The sequence below is a fragment of the Bison bison genome, unplaced genomic scaffold (assembly GCF_000754665.1).
Source record: "Bison bison bison isolate TAMUID 2011002044 unplaced genomic scaffold, Bison_UMD1.0 scf7180017858886, whole genome shotgun sequence".
NCBI classification, from domain to species: domain Eukaryota; kingdom Metazoa; phylum Chordata; class Mammalia; order Artiodactyla; family Bovidae; genus Bison; species Bison bison.
Window position 1 is genome coordinate 332,490 of NW_011489458.1, and position 19,090 is coordinate 351,579.

The window sequence follows — 19,090 nt, forward strand, 5'->3', positions numbered from 1 at the left end:
ACTGAGGATTGATTTGGATTCATTTTTAAAAACAGCTTGTTGCCTGTGGACCTCGAGGCTTTCTGAATGCTGCTCAGACAAGCTGCAGAAATAAACTGGGTGCTGGGGCAGCTCCCAGAGGCACCACAGCCCTCACCCACACCCCGGGCAGGGTGCATGTCCGTCACAGTTGTCACATACTTACCCTCTCAAGTGACTTTACACTGAGGACCTCTCAGCACCCTGAGCTTGGAAACATATGCTGATGAAACACCTCTTTTATATCAGTTTCATATGCTGGCCTTCTGGAGAAGACTGTGGCTGAAAACGAGACTCTACTTGAAAAGTCCATTTGAAAATGGCAGCCTTGATTCCTCACACTGTTCACGGGGTTCTCCAGGCAAGAATACTGAAGTGGTTTGCCATTCCCTTCACCAGTGGTGATGGACAGGGAAGCCTGGCATGCTGCAGTCCATGGGGTCGCAGAGTTGGACACAACTGAGTGACTGAACTGTACTGACGCCTTACAGCTGCCCTGGAAGGCTGGGCAAGGGCTGATGTCCTCTTTGGGGCTTGTCAAAGTCATACAGAAGACAGAGGAAGGTGGGATGCAAACCCCTGCTCGATGGGCAGACTCCCCAGAACTCCTCATCCCAGACGCCTTGCTCCCATTTGCTGAGCCACCCATTCTCCCCACCCCACTGTCTCAGGCTTACATATCCACTCCCTCCCTAGAGAGAGCCTAGAAGTCCAGGCCCTCAGAGGCAGACAGCTTTCCCTTCCTTCCAAGGCTCTTTGGATGCCCCTAGACCGTGTCCGCCAGTAGCAGCTGGAGGGCAGGCTGGGCGGGGCCAGGGCAGCTGGTGCCTCTCAGCACCGCCTGGCACGGGAGGCCGTGCTAGGTTTGCTGAGAGGACGAATCTGGAGGCTGGACCAGAGGTCACTGCCCGGGGACGTGTCTGCAGCGCCGCCTGGTGGTGGCAAAGGCACTCCTGCTACACTGTCCCTGGTGAGGTCATCCTTTCCCTTTAGGTTCAGCGAACGAACTTAGTGAGGTGGTACTATGATGTGGGGATGGCACCACCAACCCAATGGGCATGAGTCTGAGCAAACGCCAGGAGACAGTGAAGGACAGGGAAGCCTGGCGTGCTGCGGTCCGTGGGGTCACAAAGAGTCGGACACAACTTAGCAACGGAACAACTATGTACCAAGCACCAGGCAGGCCAGGCACAGAGAATGGGGTTTGGCTGAGAAGATCTCGGGGACAGCACTCCACGCAGACAGAATGGCAAGTGCAAAGGCTCTGAGAAGGGAAGGGCTTGGCCGTGACCCAGGAGAAGCAAAAGGGTCCAGAGGGGTGGAGAGGGCGGGGAAGTGCATGGGGTAGGTGGCCAGGTCTCAAAGGGCCTTTTAGGCTATGTTGACAAGTTTGAGTTTGTTTCTGAGCGTGCTGGGAACCATGGGATATGATGCAGTTGTAGGCAGCTGTGAGGAGGACAGGCTGCAGGGTAAAAACAGGCAAGCTGGAGGAGGCTACTGGAACCCAGGCAGGACATACGATGGCTCATTCACCATGGGGTGTGTTTGGGGGCAGGGAGACGTGGCTGGATTCTAGAACTGACAAGAACTGTGGACAGATTGGATGGGGCTGTAAGATAAAGCAGGTGATCTAGGATGACCCCAGGGCTCTGTTATGAGCACCCGAGGGACGGTGGGGTCCTTTCTTTTGAAGGGAAGACTGAGGAGGAGCAGGTGTAGGGAGACCAGGAGCCTCTGGGCAGGTCAAGGCAGAGCTGGAGAGGGAGTGGGAGGAGGCACTGAGTCTGCAGCTCGGGGCAGAGGGTGAGGCCGAAGACACCAGAGGAAGTTGCTGGGGTATGGATGGCACTCCAGGCGTGCAGCTGGCCACCTGCTGACCCTGGGGCTTCTGATATTTAGAGTTCAGAGGGACAGGAGGAACAGCCAGGGAGGAAGGAGAACCTGGAGCTGGTGGGGAGAGGGTTTCAAGGAGGCCGGAGTGGGCAGCTGGGCCGAACGCTGCTCAGAAGTCAAGAAAGATGAGCTTGAGACTGACCCAGGTTGATGTGGCTACACCAAGGGAATCTCCAGGGTGACCCTGCGAAGGTGGCTTCAGTGGACGGTGGAAGTCTTAGGGGGCCTGTGGAAGTTCACTATACAGGGAGCAGATGGATGGTGGTAGCTGGGGAGCCGTGAGAACTCAGTTATTTAATTTTTAGGATGGAAGATCTTATAGTATGTTTTGGGCTGACAGAATGATATTGTGGAGAGGGACTGATGACCAGGAGACAGAGAATCTCAGGGGCATTTCCCAGGTGCATGGGGACAGGATGGGTACCCTCGGGGAGGGATTGGGTTACTGGAGGCAGGGAGGCTGAGAGAGAGGGCCCTGGAGTTGGGCTGTCTGTGTCCAAATCTTGGCTCTACCACTGACAGGAAGTGGAATTAGAACAAGTCGTTTCTGCTCTCTGAACCTCGGCTTCCTCACCTGTAAAATACAGGTGGTGATGAGAGTAATAGCTGGCACCTACAGCGGCTTGCTTCCCTGGTGGCTCAGCTGGTAAAGAATCTGCCTGCAATGTGAGACTCCTGGGTTGCGAAGATCTCCTGGAGAAGGGAAAGGCTACCCACTCCAGTATTCTGGCCTGGAGAATTCCATGGACTGTATAGTCCATGGGGTCACAAAGAGCTGGACATGACTGAGCGACTTTCACTTCACTTTTCATGGCTGCTTGCTCCGTGCCAGGCACTGTTCTAAGCATTTCACAAGTTTTAACTCATAGTATCTTCACCTCAGGGTAAGGGAGGGACTGGGCCTAGCTGGGGGGACCTGCCAAAGAAGGTGTGGTGTGGGACCATGCAGGAGCAGCTACTGGTTCTCAGTAGTGCTGGTGAAGCCTTCCTGGTGGAAGTTCGATGACTGGAGCCTGGAGGGATGGAGAGGAGTTCGTGAGGCAGAGAAAAGAGGAAGGGTAAGGCTTGGCTTGCCAAACACCCCATGCAAAGCCCTGGGGTGTTCTCCAGTCTGGATATCAGTACTGAGATCCACAAGTCTGGTGTTTTGGGCAGATGGGGAAACTGAGGCCCCAAGCAAGGAGGAGCCTAGCAAGTCTGGTGGGTTTGGCACTGGCTCCCAGCTCAAAACTCTGATCCCAGCTTTGGGCACCACCACTTGCTCTAGCCACACCCCAGAGGCCTGGGAAGGCTCTCGGGTGGGCTCCTAGGGCGATCTGAGCCTGGTCTAGCAGTTCTTCAGAGACCTGCTCCAGCCTTCAACAGACCTGGGTCAGAACCCAGGAAAACAGTCACGCTCTTCAGCCCCGAGCAACACAGCCCTGCTGACCTCCAGCCCATTCTGTTTCCCACAGCCCCCAAGCCCCCACCCCACTGGGACTTGGACTCAGCCTGGAGTATAGGCGGGAGTGGCTGCCCCCTCCCCAGCCTGGGGGCCCCTGCAGCCTGGGAGCTGAAGGAGGCTGAGCCTGGTGCACCGCACAGCAGCCCTTGCCCCTCTGGGTTCAGGCGTCGGCCAGCTTGGCTGGGAGGCTTTGCCGAAGCAAGATGCTGAGGAGGGCGCAGGGAGGGCTGGCTGGGGGGCTGTGGGCACCCACCTTCAAACCTGTCTTCCATTTCCTCTGCTGCTCAGCCCCATCTCTGGCTGGCAGCTTTCCTAGATTAGGTGCTGACATCAGGAGCTGCCAACTGGGCTGCTGTGGTGCAGCCGCTGGGAGGTGTGTGGAGCTGTCTGGTCACTGGGTATAATCAAGGAAGGGGGCATGTGTCCAGCTTTGGGGGATTTGTCCTCCAGGGAGGTGGGCGGGAGGGAGCCCTGTGTCAGGTACTGGAACATTATCTATGCGGCATGTCCTTGCTGTACAGAGAGGGAAATAGCTCAGGGGGTGGGGCCTGGGAACCCTGGCTGGATCCCACATCATCCGGTAGACACCCCCTCACCCCCACCCTGCCCGCTGCGCCATGGCTGACAGCCACCAGGCCCCAAAGCCTCATGTCCCAGTCAGTCAGTACCCTCTGCAGCATTGCCACAGTGGCAGCTGCCACGTGGGGAGCACCCGCTCTGTGAGAGCTGCCTGTGAGGCTGGGGCCCATTCTATAGATAAAAAACCAGAAGCCCAGACAGGGGAAGTGACTTGCCCAAGGTCACACCCCAAATTGGTGATGGAGGCGGACTTGAACCTGGGACTAACTCAGAGCCTGTGTTCTTGCATGCCACATGCTCACCAGGCCATAGCCCCTGTGCTTCCTGAGACCGCAAGAATCTCCACTCTGGGCGAGAGCATTTGCACCCAGAGCAGAAAACACAGTGATCACAACAAATCTTCTCCAGAGACCTCAAGGGCACAAATCTCAGGGAACGGCCTCATAGGCCCAGCTGGGTCACATGTTCATTCCTTGACCAATCAGCTGTGCCCAGGGCTGCATATGTACTAAGTTGCTAAGTTGTGTCTGACTCTTTGCAACCCTATGGGCTGTAGCCACCAGGCTCCTCTGTCCATGGGATTCTCCAGGCAAGAATACTGGAGTGGGTTGCCATGCTGTCCTCCAGGGAATCTTCTCCACCCGGAGATATGACCCGTGTCTCTTAGGTCTCCGGCACTGGCAGGTGGATTCTTTACCACTAGCGCCACCTGGGTCAGCTAACCATGTGGGCAGCCCCTGGAGGCCACAAGGTGGCTCAGGGGTGGGGCAGGCCTGCACAGTGATCTGTCTGCCTAAAGATGTGACCCCTGGGCCAAAGGATCTGTTTGAGTTCATCTGCCTCCCTGGGCCTCTTGGCATCTTATTCCCAACCTCAGTGACAGGAGGCTGGGGTGTCAGGCTTTCACGCACCCTGGGCCCTCTTGTAACTGCTTTCCTGTGTCCACCCCTTCGGCCAGCTGGTTGGGTCACATCTATCCGGGGAACTGAGGTGTGTGGATGGGGTCAGAAGCTGCCCATGGACTTGGCTCTGTGACCAACTTGTGTGGCAGCCTTGGGGGCAGGTCACATCCCTTTATCCTCTGGTCTCAGCTTAAATGCCACCTACAAAGAGATCTTCCCTGCCCCTCTAATATAAATGGTCTCTCCCAGACTCCCCAGTCTCCTCAGCTGCACCGCTTACTGCATCCGTCATTCTTTTCTGTGTAATGTTTGTCTTTCCAAGCGGATTGTGGAGGCAGGGCTGACACAAAATAGACATTTAATAAATATTTGCTGAATGACGTCTCTCTAAACTTGGGTTTCCACATCTGTGCGGGGTTTTGAGGGGGGGACAACATTCCCACAGTGAAGTTTAAATAAGATAGCGCCTCAAAGCACCCAGCCCAGGCTCACAGTCCTGGGAGCAGGGAGGAGGGGAAGGCTGAGCTGAAAGGCTCTGTAAGTCGTCAGGAATGGGAAGACCCGAGGGTGCAGCTGGTGGAAAGATGGGAGTAAGTGACACTGCTCTAAGCCCAAGGCTAAGGACAGTCTAGGAATGCTTTTCTGAGCTTCAGTGTTTCTTGTAAAATGGCCATTTAAAAAAAGTCCACCTTGCCGGCCCATCTCCAAACTCCAAACATAGGTTTCTTCCTCTTAGAAATGAAATGATTACCGGTCCCTTAAACCACAGGAGCACGAACGGCGTGCAGCATGGGAAGCAGGGGAGAACGGCCATGGCCGCACACAGGCACCAGCTCCAGGCACGCACACGTGGACGGAGCAGACGCAGCATCAAGAGTGGGCAGAGATGTGGGAAGGGGGGTGGAATTGGCAGTGAGCACGGCCAAGGGTGGACAGCCTGTTCTGCTCTCACCCCAGGAGCCTGGGCCTGTCCTGAGCAGGGGACCTGGGGACGCCAATGCTGAGTGGCTCAGCCCGACAGCTCCGGTGCCCAGCAGACAGCTGCACCCTGTGTTTAACCTTGTCTTTTAACTGTGACGGTCTCACAGTGTAGACAGAAAATGTGGCAAAAGTAAACAAGGAAAACCTCGAGAATCCCACTCCGAGCACTGTTGAGGATTCCGTCTGGGGACACTTCTCGTGAGCAGTTCCCTGGCGTTCCAACAGCCGTGCTGCGCTTTCATTTGTTCTAACTGCTGAGGACGATTCCGGGGCCTGGCACTTGTCCCTTCTCAGGAACTGTGTGGCTAAGGGGGCAGGGATTCCTTCCACCTGACACGTGAAGAAGCAGGCACAGACTGGCTAGGGCGGCTCGGCCTTGACGTGGGGAGGAGGACAGAAAAGACAGCCCCGCGATTCTCGTCTCAAAATATTTAATTTTGTTTGAAAAGGCTACATCCCCGGCTTCCCTCCCGCCACGTCACCCGGGCCCACCAGCAGTGGCACACTCGCACGCACACACGCACATAAGGCCAGCGGGCTACGCTCCGCATCTGCCCCGCGCCGGCCAGGGAGAAGGGGTTTGCGCCGTGCCTCCTTCCCCGACACGGGTGAAGGAGAGAGGGGCCTGCTGGAATGCCAGCTCCCGGGGGAGGGCGCAGAGCCCCACACACTCTGTCACATCACATGCACTTAGAAAAATAAAACCAAGTGGTGCTCTGGCGTCCCCAACACTGTAAGACAGCAATATCCACCTGGAAGTCATCTTTGCCATTTTCTAGAAAAATTTATTGCACTTAATTAACAGATGTTAAAGGAGCTCTGGGGTGGTAGGGCTTTGCCATGAAAACCAGGGGGCTTTGAGCCCTTTGCTCCCAGGGTCCCGGATGGAGAGCTGCCCAGCACAGAGCAGCCCTTGTCAGCTGGCCCCCTCGCCTGCTGCCCCACCTCTGCCTGGACGACTGCAGACGCTGCCTGCCAGGGCCACAGCAGGTCCCCCCTGACCAGGACGACGCTTACCCAGAATCAAGGGTCACTGCTACGTGCCTTCCCCAACCTCAGGCCCCAGACAGGCAAACCCTTTGCCTTGGGCCAAGGGTAAGAGTTACCCAGGTCCTCCACAAGACTGCTGGTCACTGTGAAAGCTCTCCCTAAATATATATGTATTCTATGTCTAGATATACATTTATTATATGCATATTCTTGCAACATTCCATCTCATTCATGATTTGTCTGTTCGGAGGCTGCAACTGAGGTGAAAGGGGGCGCTCAGGAAGGCATGGCCTGTCCCAGCCCACTGCAAGCCCAGGGAAAGCCACTCACACTGGCATCTCTCGTCTCTGGTGCTTTGCAGAGGGTGTCAAAGACATGAGGACAGGAGCCTCAGTTTTTGGCCATTAGCCCTAAGATGGAGAGGGCCTGGCAGGGAGTCAAGAACACTCCCAACTCCATGATGGAAACTGAGGAGGCACCACCTCTCCTGCAAGGACTAAGAAGACACGCTTACCTGAGCACCCTTTTCCCCAGCATGTCAATCTCCACGGACCTCTCCTTCCTGTCCCCGCCAGACTCCTGACTCGAAGGGGCTCTTCTAGAAGAGGCCAGCAGCCACGCTCTTTCCAAGTGAGCATTTTGGGAAGGAACCAGACACCCACTGCCTGGGGCAGGGGCGAGGGGGGGGAGGGTTGGGGGAGGAGGTGCAAGGGGAGGGCACCCAGACAGGCAGAAAGTGGGACAGAGAGAAGAGACAGCAGGCCATCACCACACCTGCTGGGGTCGGAGAGTGGACGCCACCCAGAGACTAAATGTCCATCCCTTAGAGGGGGGGAAAAAAACCGAGAAAACACAAACCATACACTTTCTGGCCAAAGAAAATGAAGAGCTTTTAAGCTGGTGGCTCTTCTCCCAATAACAAAATGAGAAGTGCCCTCTGGGTGGGTGGCCAGACCAGAGCGAGAGTGCCCGGGCGGGCAAGCTGCCCAGGGCAGGACATGGACATGCTGGATGCAACTGCCCTGCTGTGGTTATAAGAGTGAAAAGTGTTAACATGGTTTTCATAGAACCACGAAGTCAAAGTCGGGGGAGGGGGAAGGGGCACCAACGTCCCTCGGCCTCGAGGACCTTTGTCAAGTCCCCTGGAGAGGTGGGGGTGCAGGTCCCTGGAGGGCCGTGTGTTCCCCTGGGGTGTGGTCCACGGCCAGTGGATGGCTTCCCCTGCTCTTAACATCTGTTATAAAAAGTCTTTAGGGGTCAAGGCCCAGGACTCGGAGCCACCACTTTAAATAAAACCAGTGGTGAACGCAACAAAAGTGTGCCTGTCACCTCTGACCCCTCCTTACCACAGGCTGCCTGCCCTGAGCAAATAAATACACCCATCTCCAGGTGCCCGGCTGACCACAGCGAGCAGAGGGTTCCGCAGATGTCCGTAACAAGTCTTCCGGGCAGAACCGAAGGATGAGTCCAGCCGGACATGAGAGGAAGGAGCAGCTGCGAGGTGGGCCCCTCCACCCACACCTTGGCCGGGCCTGCACAGCTGGCCGTCTCCTAGGACCCGGATGGAGGGGTTTCTAGCCTATGTCCAAGTCCCAGGAGCCTGTTCTTCCATATGAGCTGGGTGGGACCCGGTGACCAGGGCCCTGCCCGGGGACGCCCTCTAGGCTGCTCATACTTGGGTGGATCCTGAAGCGAGAACCAGGAAGCCCTCTTCTGCTTTTCGGGGACAGCGGGCTTGGGCATGGCCCGCACGAGAAAGCAGAGCAAGAAAGAACGGGAGCTTCTAGAGAAACATGCCTGGCTCTCCACCAGCGGTGCTGGGGGAGGGTGAGAGGGGGCCGTGGAGGCCAGGTATCTGAACACCATGCAGAAGGTGCGTCTCCACTCCAGGAAGTTAAGCTCCCCAGACGAGGGGACTTTTCAGGTAAAATCCAAGATCTGAGCGTGGTCACTGGGTGAGGAAAAACAGCAGGGCCAGAGGCCCAGTCTGGTGGGACAAAGGAGACTTAGGCAGCCTCCACGAGTGCCCCGGAGAAGAGTAGATGAGCACGGTGACCAGGGCGCAGAGACCACCGCCCTGGGAGTCTCTCCCAGCAGTGGATGGAACGCACAGGGAGCCCCTCACCAGGGCCTCCTCCTCCCAAGCCTCGAGCCACAGAGAAAAGGGGTCAGGGAACCAGGAACGGCTGGGTGACCTTCTGCTGCAGGCCCAGATGCAAAGGTCATCCCCGGCTGCGTAGAGACCACGCCTCCATGGCCTGGTGCCCACACGGACGCTACAGAGGAGCTGGCATGTCTTTCTACCTCTGAGGAAGATAGGAACAGAGGCTTCTCTCTCTAAGACTTTCTGGGGAGGATGACAGACCCGCCCTGCCTAGAAATGTGCCCAGCTACCTGAGAAGACGTAAGGGCGACAGTCATCACCACTCATTCTGCAGATACGGGCCTGGCCCGGCCCAGGCTGGAGAAGAGGGAGAGTCACGGAAGCCTGGGCCCCCTGGGAGAGGAGAGCCTGTGCTCCAGAGGTCCCCTTCTGGGCCAGCTGCGACAGCCAAAGACAGAGACGAAGGCTTATTCACCGCCTCGTAGATTCTCTCGAGTCCCGCCAGGGAGGAGGCTGGCCCCCAGGGAAGTCGCCGCACTGGTCGTGTGTGATAATGAAGCTTGAACGTGAAGGCTCCGGGGCAGGTGCGCCGCCATGCGCCCACGACGAGTCATAAGTCTCCACGCGGGGGTGGGTTTCAGGGGCCCCGGGCAGAGGTCTGAGTGAGGCAGCGCCCCGGCGGGGGCGCGTGTTACAAGGGCCCGTACTTGGTCTCATACTTGGACACGATGGTCTTGCACTTGCCCACCTCCTTGCGCAGCTCCGCCACCTCCGTCCGCAGGGCCGTGTTCTCCTTCTCCAGGAAGGCTGCCCGGATGGTGATCTGATTCTCCTTCAGGCGCCGGGCGTCCCGGGACCGCTTGGCCGCCACATTGTTCTTCTTGCGTCTCGTCCAGTACTTCTCGTCCTGTGGGGAAGGGTCTTTGGTGGGTCTCTCCACTTTCCCAAGAGAGAACCCACCCCTCCCCTCCTGCCAGCACTCCACCCCACCCACACCGATTCCTCTTTTAACCCACATGGTGCAGCTGGGACCTGGGGACTCCCAGGGGCCCAGCCCTTACACCCAGGGAGCATTATCCACAGACCCCACAGAATCCAAGTGGGACCACTGGTGGAAGGATGGGCCTTCCTCTTACCAGTGGTCTCTCTCTGCTGCTCCAACATACAGCACTGTCTGTACTCCTGCCTCACTTAGGCTGTGGCTGAGGGTCTGCACCCTGACTCCAGTTCCCGGAGTTCACATCTTGTTCTGCCACTTTCTAGCAGTGGAACCGAGCAAGTTCCTTAACCTCACGATGTCTCCCCACCTTGTCTTTACAATGGGGGGTAATTACAGTAACTACCTCAAAGTTGCCTGAGAATTAGAAGAGTTAATATGTACAAGGTGCTTATACCAATGCCTGGCTTATAGTAAGGACCCCATAAAGGTTTACCATTTTCATCGTTATTATTGTAAAAGCCTCAGAAACCTCTCAAGAGGCAGGTATGGTTATTCCCATTTTACAGATGAGGAACCTGAGGTCTGCCTGACTCTATAAAGCTTAGGTGAGAAGTCCCTTTTCTGAGTTTTTCTCAGTGGGGAAGGGAAAAACTACAAGATCCTCCTCTCCTCCCAGTCCCGTTGCTAACAGCCGACTCAATGGAAAAGACCCTGATTCTGGGAAAGGTCGAGGGCAAGAGGAGAAGGGGACAACAGAGGATGAGATGGTTGGATGGCATCATCAACTCAACAGACCTGAGTTTGAGTAAGCTCTGGGAGTTGGTGAAGGACAGGGAAGCCTGGTGTGCTGCAGTCCATGGGGTCGCAAAGAGTCGGACACAACTTAGTGACAACAACTCCTCCCATCCCAGCTCCTATAAAACCATCAGCTTGAAGGCTGCTGGCTCATCCCTGTCATGGCAATGTACAGCTATCTTTTGTCCTTCAAAGTGAGGGCTTGTTCAATCCCGGTTTCTGTGGCCGACTGAGCTCTTGCCCAAGGGCTGGGCTGAAGCCAGGGAAGTGGGAGCACGGGCATAGCCGGCGACTAGAATGGAAAGAGACGTTGCGGGGAGTCAAGCCGGGGCCAAACGCCACCCAAATGCCTTTCTCTCAACTGCTGCAGGATGTGGCCCAAAGCTCTGAATGCACGCCTTTCTCGATGTGTCCCCAAGGAGGGTGGGTCCTCCCAGGGAAACTGAATGGAAGTTGGGGAAAGCCCCTTGACCCCTGAGCCCACGCTGCACTTTCACTATGTACCAAGTTACCTTCTGCTCATCAGGGACAAAGACCTTCTTGGCCTTTTTGATCATGGGCTGGGGCTTCAGGTCTTCCTCGGCAAACTTGTGCTTCCGAGGGTTGAAGAGCTCCCCGCCGGGCACACTGGAGAGGACCAGGTCGGCAGGGTCGGGATTGAAGTTCACATCTACCTCCACGCAGTTGGGGTCGATGGGACTGGGGGTCTCCCTCTCCTTTTCCAGGGAGGATTCTGAAAGACAGAGAGGCAGGTGGTCCTGAAAAAGCCTAGACTCACTAAATAGCCAAGGCTCATGTCACATACCCAGACACCTACTTGAATCTCAAGGTCACAGAAGCGACTGTATAAGAGCACCAGCCCCTCACAAGCCAGACTGGCATATGTGATTCAATTCAACAACGCAAACACGGAAAGAATTCTTCCCTTTAGGAACAAAATGCTCAAAAGGAAACAGGGGCCTTCGAAAAAGACAAGATTTTCCAATTGTTTTTCCCCCCAGAAATGTTAAGCAAAACATTAAATCATTATACCCCCTTAACTTCCTGTGGTTTCAAGTTCTCAAGTAATGAGAAGCAGCTGAATCTCACCAGGAACTATAATGGTTTAGGGACACAGAATGAATAATGAAATGGCTTCCATTTCTGAATCCCCTTGAGACGAATCAGTGGCTGTGCTCATTCAGTCTCATGACAACTCTGAAAGGGAGATGGGTGTTAACCTTATTTTACAGATGAGGAAACCAAGGCTTGGAGAAATGACAAGGTTTTCCTAGGGTCATGTGGATGGTAAATAAACTAAAATTTAAGTCTGGCCAAAAAAACAAAAAGCAAAACCCTATTCAAATCTTATGTGTTATTAGGGATAAGTTATTTTTTTTTAATCTATACCTTTGGCCTACTTGCTCAATGCTACTTATAAGAGGACACAAAAATAATTATTCAGTCAATAGATACATTATTAAACATCTACTATATGCCAAGGACTGTCCTGGCAAAGACAAAGCAGTGAACAAAAGAAAAATCCTTGCCTTCATGGAATGTTATCCTATGGGGAAGGATGACGTTACATAAGATACATTACAAACATCCATACAGAAGTGTTGGATGCCATGTGGATATTTGGGAGAACATTTCAGAAAGAGTGAACACCAAGTGCATGGTCTGTGCACAGGCAAGTACTGGGAGACTTGAGGAGAGCAGAGGCCATGGTGGCTGGGGTGACTAAGAGGGAGGAGTAACAGGATGGGGACAGAAAGCGTAGGACCTTTAATCCCAGTAAAGCAGTGGTTCTCAGTCAGGAACAAGTTTGTTCTGCAGGGGACACGTGACCCTGTTAGGGTGGAGGGGTGTGTTCCACTGGCGTCTGGTGGGTAGAGGCCATGGGTGCTGCTACACATGCTGCGGTGCAAGGACAGCCCTTCCCCAACCCCAGCAAAAACTATCTGGTCCGGACGTCAACAGTGTTACTGATTTTGACTCTCCCCTGAGGTGGAAGAAGTCACTGGAGGGTTCTGAGCAGAGGTGTGACATGATCAGACATAGGTTTTAACTGGATCGTGCATATAAACAACTTGTATCCTATCAGACAGGTTAATTACAAACAGGGCTGAGTGTCAGAAGAGTGAGTGGCCAGGGACCAACATGGTAACTATAGGAATAAACAACCAACAGCCAAGGTACCACAGCCTGGCAACTAGACCGCCCCTGTACTGCTGGTGGGAGTATAAATGGCAACAGCCACTTTGTATCCTATTTGGAAACATCTACAAAAAGCTGACTGGGTGCAACTCAGCTTCCCTTCCAGGGAGTATTCAGAAGGACAGAGAGGCGGGTGGTCCTGAAACAATCTAGAGTGAGTCTACGTGCAAGTCACAACCCTTCCCATCGAACACTGGGTATCCGATGCTCTACTCCTCGGAAAATGCCCAACAGAAAATGCATACAAAGACTCACAAAATAAGAATTAAAAAAAAAAAAAGACTCACACACAAATGTTCATGGCAGTGCTATTAGGCATAACCCCGACCTGGAAACATCTCTTGTGTCCATCCCCTAAAGAGTGGGTAAAAACTGTGGTGTGGCCATGCAATACAACTTGGAGGGACTTCCCTGGCTGTCCAGCGGTTAAGACTGTGCTTCCACTGCAGGGGGCACAGGTTCAATCCCTGGTGTGGGAACTAAGATCCCAAATGCCGCATAGTGAGGCAAAATAAAACACGGAATACCATTCAGCAACAAAAAATGAATACAGCTCTGCTACAGGCAACAACATGGATGATTCTCATACACGGAGTTGAGGAAAGGAGCTAGTCACGAAAGCATACAGACTACTTATTACAGAGGACCTGAAAAATGAACTGTTTCATTTCTACCACATGTATAACTCTTCAGTATAAATCTTACTTTATTTGTATCGTGGTTTTTCTGTCACAGGAATAGTCCATAAGTATGTTCTATAAATCTATTTTTAGTCACTGATGCCCACATGATTTGTATGTTACTATAAAGCTAGCCATAGGAAGCTCTAAATGTGAACGTGTAAATGTAATTTACTTAAAGAAAAAGAGAACGTAATATACAGTTCCATTTACAGAACGTTCATCTGTAAACAAAACGAATCTCTGGTGATGGAAATAAGGATGGTGGATACCTCTGGGGAGTGAGGACTGAGTGGGGTCAGGAGGAACTTCCAGAATACCGACTGTTCTCTGCTCTGAATGGGGCGTAGTTACATGGGTGGGCTCACTCTGAAGATTCATCGAGCGGTGCACCTATGATAGGGGCACCTCTGGACGCCACACTTCATTAAGGTCTACTTAAACACAAAATCAGAGGGAAATTCCACCTAGGCGGCCTCAGGTATAAGAAGAGGGCTCATTTCCAGCTCTGTCCCCTACCCACACACGGAACCAGCCTTTCAGGATAACCTGACCAGCACAAAAATGAGCTGCCTTCAAACAAGAATTCGGCTAGAATCAGCTGAAGCCTCTGAAGCTGAATGGTTTACAGCACAGAAACGAGGGACAGAGGAGCATGTTAAAAGGCAGTAGAGGGATATAACCAGAAAATCCAGCATGTGTGAAACTCTATAGGACAAACAATTCAGCTTCAACAAACAAACTGCAGAGAAATAAAAAGGAAAGGAGACCCAACAGACTACAAGAGATTTAAGACACATCACTAACTGAAATGTGTGGGTCTCATTTGGCTCCTGATTCAAGCAAACTGTAAAACAGTAACATTTGGATCTACTGTCAATTTCAGATGTAAAACTGGTATTTCTGTTCTTAAAAAAACTATACTTTACATATACATTTGATTGAAAATAATCAGGTTAGGGGAATGAAGGAGATTATAGAAAACAAGACTGGTTATGAGCCAATTACTACAGAACCTGAGTGATGGTTATTGGAGGTTTATTATAGCAGCCCTTCATTTTCATATCTGAACATTTTTCCATTATAAAAAGAAAAAAAATAGAGCATGAGAATTCCTTGGGTGCAGGTTTCCTGGGTTCCACACCAGCTCCTGGGGTCTTTTCCAGGAGACATCTGCCTATATGCCTTGAACTGAGCCTGTGGAAAGCTTTGCAGAGCCCCTGAAACAGGGACCATGTCTGCTCTGATGGGTTCATGACCCAGGGGCATGAAAACCAACCAAATGGAGGTAAAACAGAAAAAGGACAAGAGGATGAAGCAGGAATCCCAAAGATGGTATTGGTCCTGGCAGTGGAAATGCCTTCTTCGTGGTAGTACCTGAGAGGTACCTGGCTAAACAGTCGGACATCCTGGGTTCAAGTGCTGCCTCCACTTCCCATCAGCTGTGTTACCCTGGGCAAGTGACCTAACTTCTGAGTTTCCTCACCTAGAAAATGGGGATAACAGGGGACTTCCCTGGTGGTCCAGTGGCTAAGACTCTACACTGCCAATGCCGGGTTTGATCCCGGGTCAAGGAACTAGATCCCACATGCTGCAATTAAGAGTTCACGTGCCACAACCAAGACCCAGTGCAGCTAAATAAATAAAATAAAATGGGGATGAAAGTATCAACCTCATAAGGAGGTTTTGTGAGGATTATGTGTTAGTGCCTGGCACAGAATAAATGTTAAATAAATGTTTGCTGTTATTATTATTGCCTGAGCTTCCTAAGAATCTGAGGCAAAGTGCACACGGCGGCAGAGAGCAGTACTGCGGAGAGGCAGGATGGCACTGCTATCCTATGAAGCCTCCGACTGGGACTGCTCACTGCACTGGGCTGACCATCTGTAGCAACCAAAGACAGGAAGGCTCCGGCTGCCACTGAGGGGATGGCTATTTTTATCTCCAGCCGTGGGGGATTGTGCTGAAGGGTGGGGGAGCAGAGGGCTTCTGCTAATGGTAGGTCCAATGGGACCACGCAGCCCCCTGGGAAGTGGATCTCCTTGGATGAGGCAGGTGGCCCTGCCCAAAGGCTCATCACCAACCTGTGCTGGACACGGTTTCCGAGGGCTGAAAGACAGCAGTGGAGGATGGTGGGGACGCCGTGGAGGAGCTGGCTGACTCCTTCCCTTCTAGCTCAGCCACCGGCAGCAGCAGGTTCTGCACCAGGTGGGTGGGGCTGGCGGGGATGCCATTCTCCAGCAGGAACTCATCCAGGTCCATGTACTCCAGGTGGAAAGACTCGCCATCGTACGGGATGGTTTTGTCCCAGATGGGCGGCATGAGGGAGGCTGAGACGGCCATGGTGCTGGCTGCTGCAGCCTCGTCTTCCTCCAGCTTTTCCTTCCCCTTTTCCTTATCTGTAGACACAAAATCTGTGATGAGACATCTCTTGAGAGAGTAACTCAACCCCAGGAGGCACGTGGTGAGCCTCACAGGGCAGAGCCATCTCTCTCGGAGTCCTGATCCATCCATGCATGCATTTCAAGAGCCCACATTATTCTCCAGTTATAACCTGGTGCTTGAACCAGGACCACTGGTCTCCTTTAGAGATGGCAGCATACCCTCATGTGCTGCAAATCCATGCCTGGGCTTCCTAGGATGTTTGCCATCAGCTCTGAGGCCTGATGTAGTCCCAGGGTTAATTCAGAACAGGCTGTGGGATTATCATCTGCTGGAGAGAGCCTATCGGCGGGGGTCGGGGGCTGGGGAATGGGGTTTTTGATCCTGCTATCTTAGGAAAGGGCTGACTCCTCAGGCCAAGAACTTGCTTGTTCTTCTGTCCTGTCCCATCCTGCCTGCCACCCACTGCAGTGATGTGTGACCTTAGCCATGTTATTTAACCTCTCTCAGCTTCAATGTCCTCCACTGTAAGTAAGGATAAAGCTCCTTCTTTGGTGAAGACTAGAGGTAACATTTGAAAGTGTCTTGTAGAGCTCCTGGCACACGCCAGGCATTCATTATTATGGTGAGCTTGCTCAGGGAAGGGATTGTGTTTGATTCATTTCTAGATCATGAGGACCAATACAGGAGCAGGCAAGACAGCAGACCCCAGGAAGATGAGTGTACTGAATGAAGAAGGCTGGGTTTATAGATAGAGAGGGCCTGGAGCTGTCTTTTCAGGACCTTTTTCACAGCAACCATTTCCAGAGACCATTTGCTTATCCCTGAATGAGCAGAGACTTAAGGCAGGTTTTTTGGGAAGAAACAGACGCATGGAGCTGTAGAAGAAAGAATGCTCCCATTCAAAGCAAAACAAATCAATCAGTGGGGACATGAACCCACCTAACTGTCTCAGCCCGAAAGTTATACACGTGGATGGATATCCAAGAAAGGGCAAATTGAGAAAAAAAGAGAAAAATGTGACAAGGTTGGAAGAAAATCAGAGTGACAGGGAGGCAAATGAGGGAAGTGGGAGATAAGATCATGACAAGCTCATAATGGGTTTTCAAATTGAGGGCGACATCTTTGAACTCTGGTTTCTGAAATGAAACAGAAATCAAATACGATTATGTTGGAAGTAAACCAGTCATGCATGGACGCCTAGACCTCAGACAGCCAAAAAGCAGCTTGTTGGTTCAATAAAAATGGACACACCCAGTGAAAAGGTGGAGGTTTTGACAAACAGAATTTGGTCATGGCTACTAATACAAAGTAACTCGAATTCTTGCAACTGCCTTCTGTACCAGGCTTTGGTTTAAAACCAAATGGGAAGTAAGAAAGCCAAGCTTTGGTGAGCTGGGTGGGCCAGATGGCCTCCCTGTTCTCCTTCCCTGAGACACTGACTCTACATTCTGATCAGAGATGACTGAGATTCCTGTTGGGTGGGGGTCGTGGGGATTAAAAGAGGAAGAAGGGAGGAGACAGAAAGACAGCCATACTGGAGAACTAGTACCAAGTTCCAGGGTTTGTCTGGCCTGAGCAATTAAGCACACTGTTAATCAGTGTTTTTATAAGATGGAGTTTTAACTGTAGGAGATGTTCATCAGTGGTTACCAGTGATACAATGTAAGGACTGGTGACGTGACCTTAAGGAAACACCCTCACCGCTCTGAGCCTCTGCTTTCTTCATCTGAGAAGTGGGGTAATACCATACAGGACGGCTGCAGAAGACTAAATAAGATTATGTCAAGGGGCTCTGGAAGAATTCTGCAAATGTGAGATGGAATTATTATTATGGATGGTTGTTATTCGGTAATCTGACAGAACCTGACAGATTTGCACACCCGTCCCGGGGCAGCTTGCCTCAGCCCCAGATTTGGAACAAAGCATTGCCTTAAAAATAAACAAAAGGGTCTGTGCATATGAGGTCCTGAAGCGGAAGGAGAGAGCCTGGCCTCACCTAATGTGCTGAAGCTATTTATAACCCGACCGTGATAGCCATAGGGATGGGAGTCTCAGAACACACCCAAGAAAGGAAGAGAAATGGCATTTTTTAAAAGAAAATGAATTCCCCAAGACCGGTAATTCACAGAAGGCCCATTCCTTCCCAAATCCCTGAAAGACACCAGTGGTTCTTGGAAATTCAAATCTCAGAAGACTGAAAGCATACCTCAGTGCCCCTGAAACTCCACTATAGGTGGTATTCCTGCTGCTCCCTGAACCCCATGCTCTCAGACCAAAAACAAGGCCAAACTTGCTTTCCACAAAAGCCCCAGGGACCTCTGTGGCCTAGGAAACAAGACAAGGGCTTCCCAGGTGGCCCAGTGGTAAGAATCTGCCTGCCAGTGCAGGAGACACTGGAGACCCGGTTCGATCCCTGGGTCGGGAAGATACTCTGGAGGAGGAAATGGCAACCCATTCCAGTATTCTTGCCTGGAAAATCCCATGGACAGAGGAGCCTCGTGGGCTACAGTCCATGTGGTTCCAAACAGTGGGGACTTGACTAAGCACACACAGCAGCAAACAGGACAAAGACCAACCCTGTGGCCTCCAAGTCCAGGGTCAGTCCCAAACAACCAGGTAAAGGGCCTCAGTGGCCTCTTTCTGACCCTTATCCCTCTACCTTCATCCCAATCTCCCCCTCAGAAGGCACCTCCTGTCTCCTCCTGACACCCCTCTCCACCTCGGCAGCAGCCCTGAAACTCATTTCCAAGAAATCTCCAGTGAGGACCCAGAACCTGAGGATACTCACAAGCAGGGAAGAAGGCAGGTCCTCCTCCCCGCTGGGAGGAGGACAGCCATAAACAAAAGCAGTTCGCTACGGTGTATCAGGGCATCTCAAACTTTAGCGGACTGTGGAATCACGGAAGTGGGGTGGTGCCCCTTAAAATGCAGAGTCCTGTCTCTGAAGCCGCAGATCCAGTGAAGGGTGAAGGGTGGGGCCCAGAAATGGGCATTTTAAACAAGCATCCCAAGTGATTCTGATGCAGGGGTCCCCAGGGCAGGCGTCCTGGAGCGTCACTGGAATAGCTGCTGCGACCCCCATCAGACTCCTCGGTAATCTCTTCACGTCGCGCGTGCTCCGGACCCTCCCCAATGAACCTCCTCCCCGCGACCCCCACCCGACTGCCTCCCTCCCCCACC

General features: G+C 52.8%; 1 protein-coding gene across 3 annotated transcripts in view; it reads right to left on the reverse strand.

Moving 5' to 3' along the window:
* Nucleotides 1-6,231: 6,231 nt before the first annotated feature.
* Nucleotides 6,232-19,090, reverse strand: part of TEF (thyrotrophic embryonic factor) — a 23,772-nt gene continuing 10,913 nt past the window's right edge. For all 3 annotated transcript variants that reach the window (XM_010830048.1, XM_010830056.1, XM_010830065.1), the window contains 3 exons: nucleotides 15,610-15,924; nucleotides 11,159-11,379; nucleotides 6,232-9,818 (listed from right to left, as the gene is read on the reverse strand). In XM_010830048.1, the coding sequence (XP_010828350.1) occupies nucleotides 9,603-9,818; nucleotides 11,159-11,379; nucleotides 15,610-15,924 (752 nt within the window). In that variant the 3' untranslated portion in view covers nucleotides 6,232-9,602. The remainder of the gene's footprint in view (nucleotides 9,819-11,158; nucleotides 11,380-15,609; nucleotides 15,925-19,090) is intronic.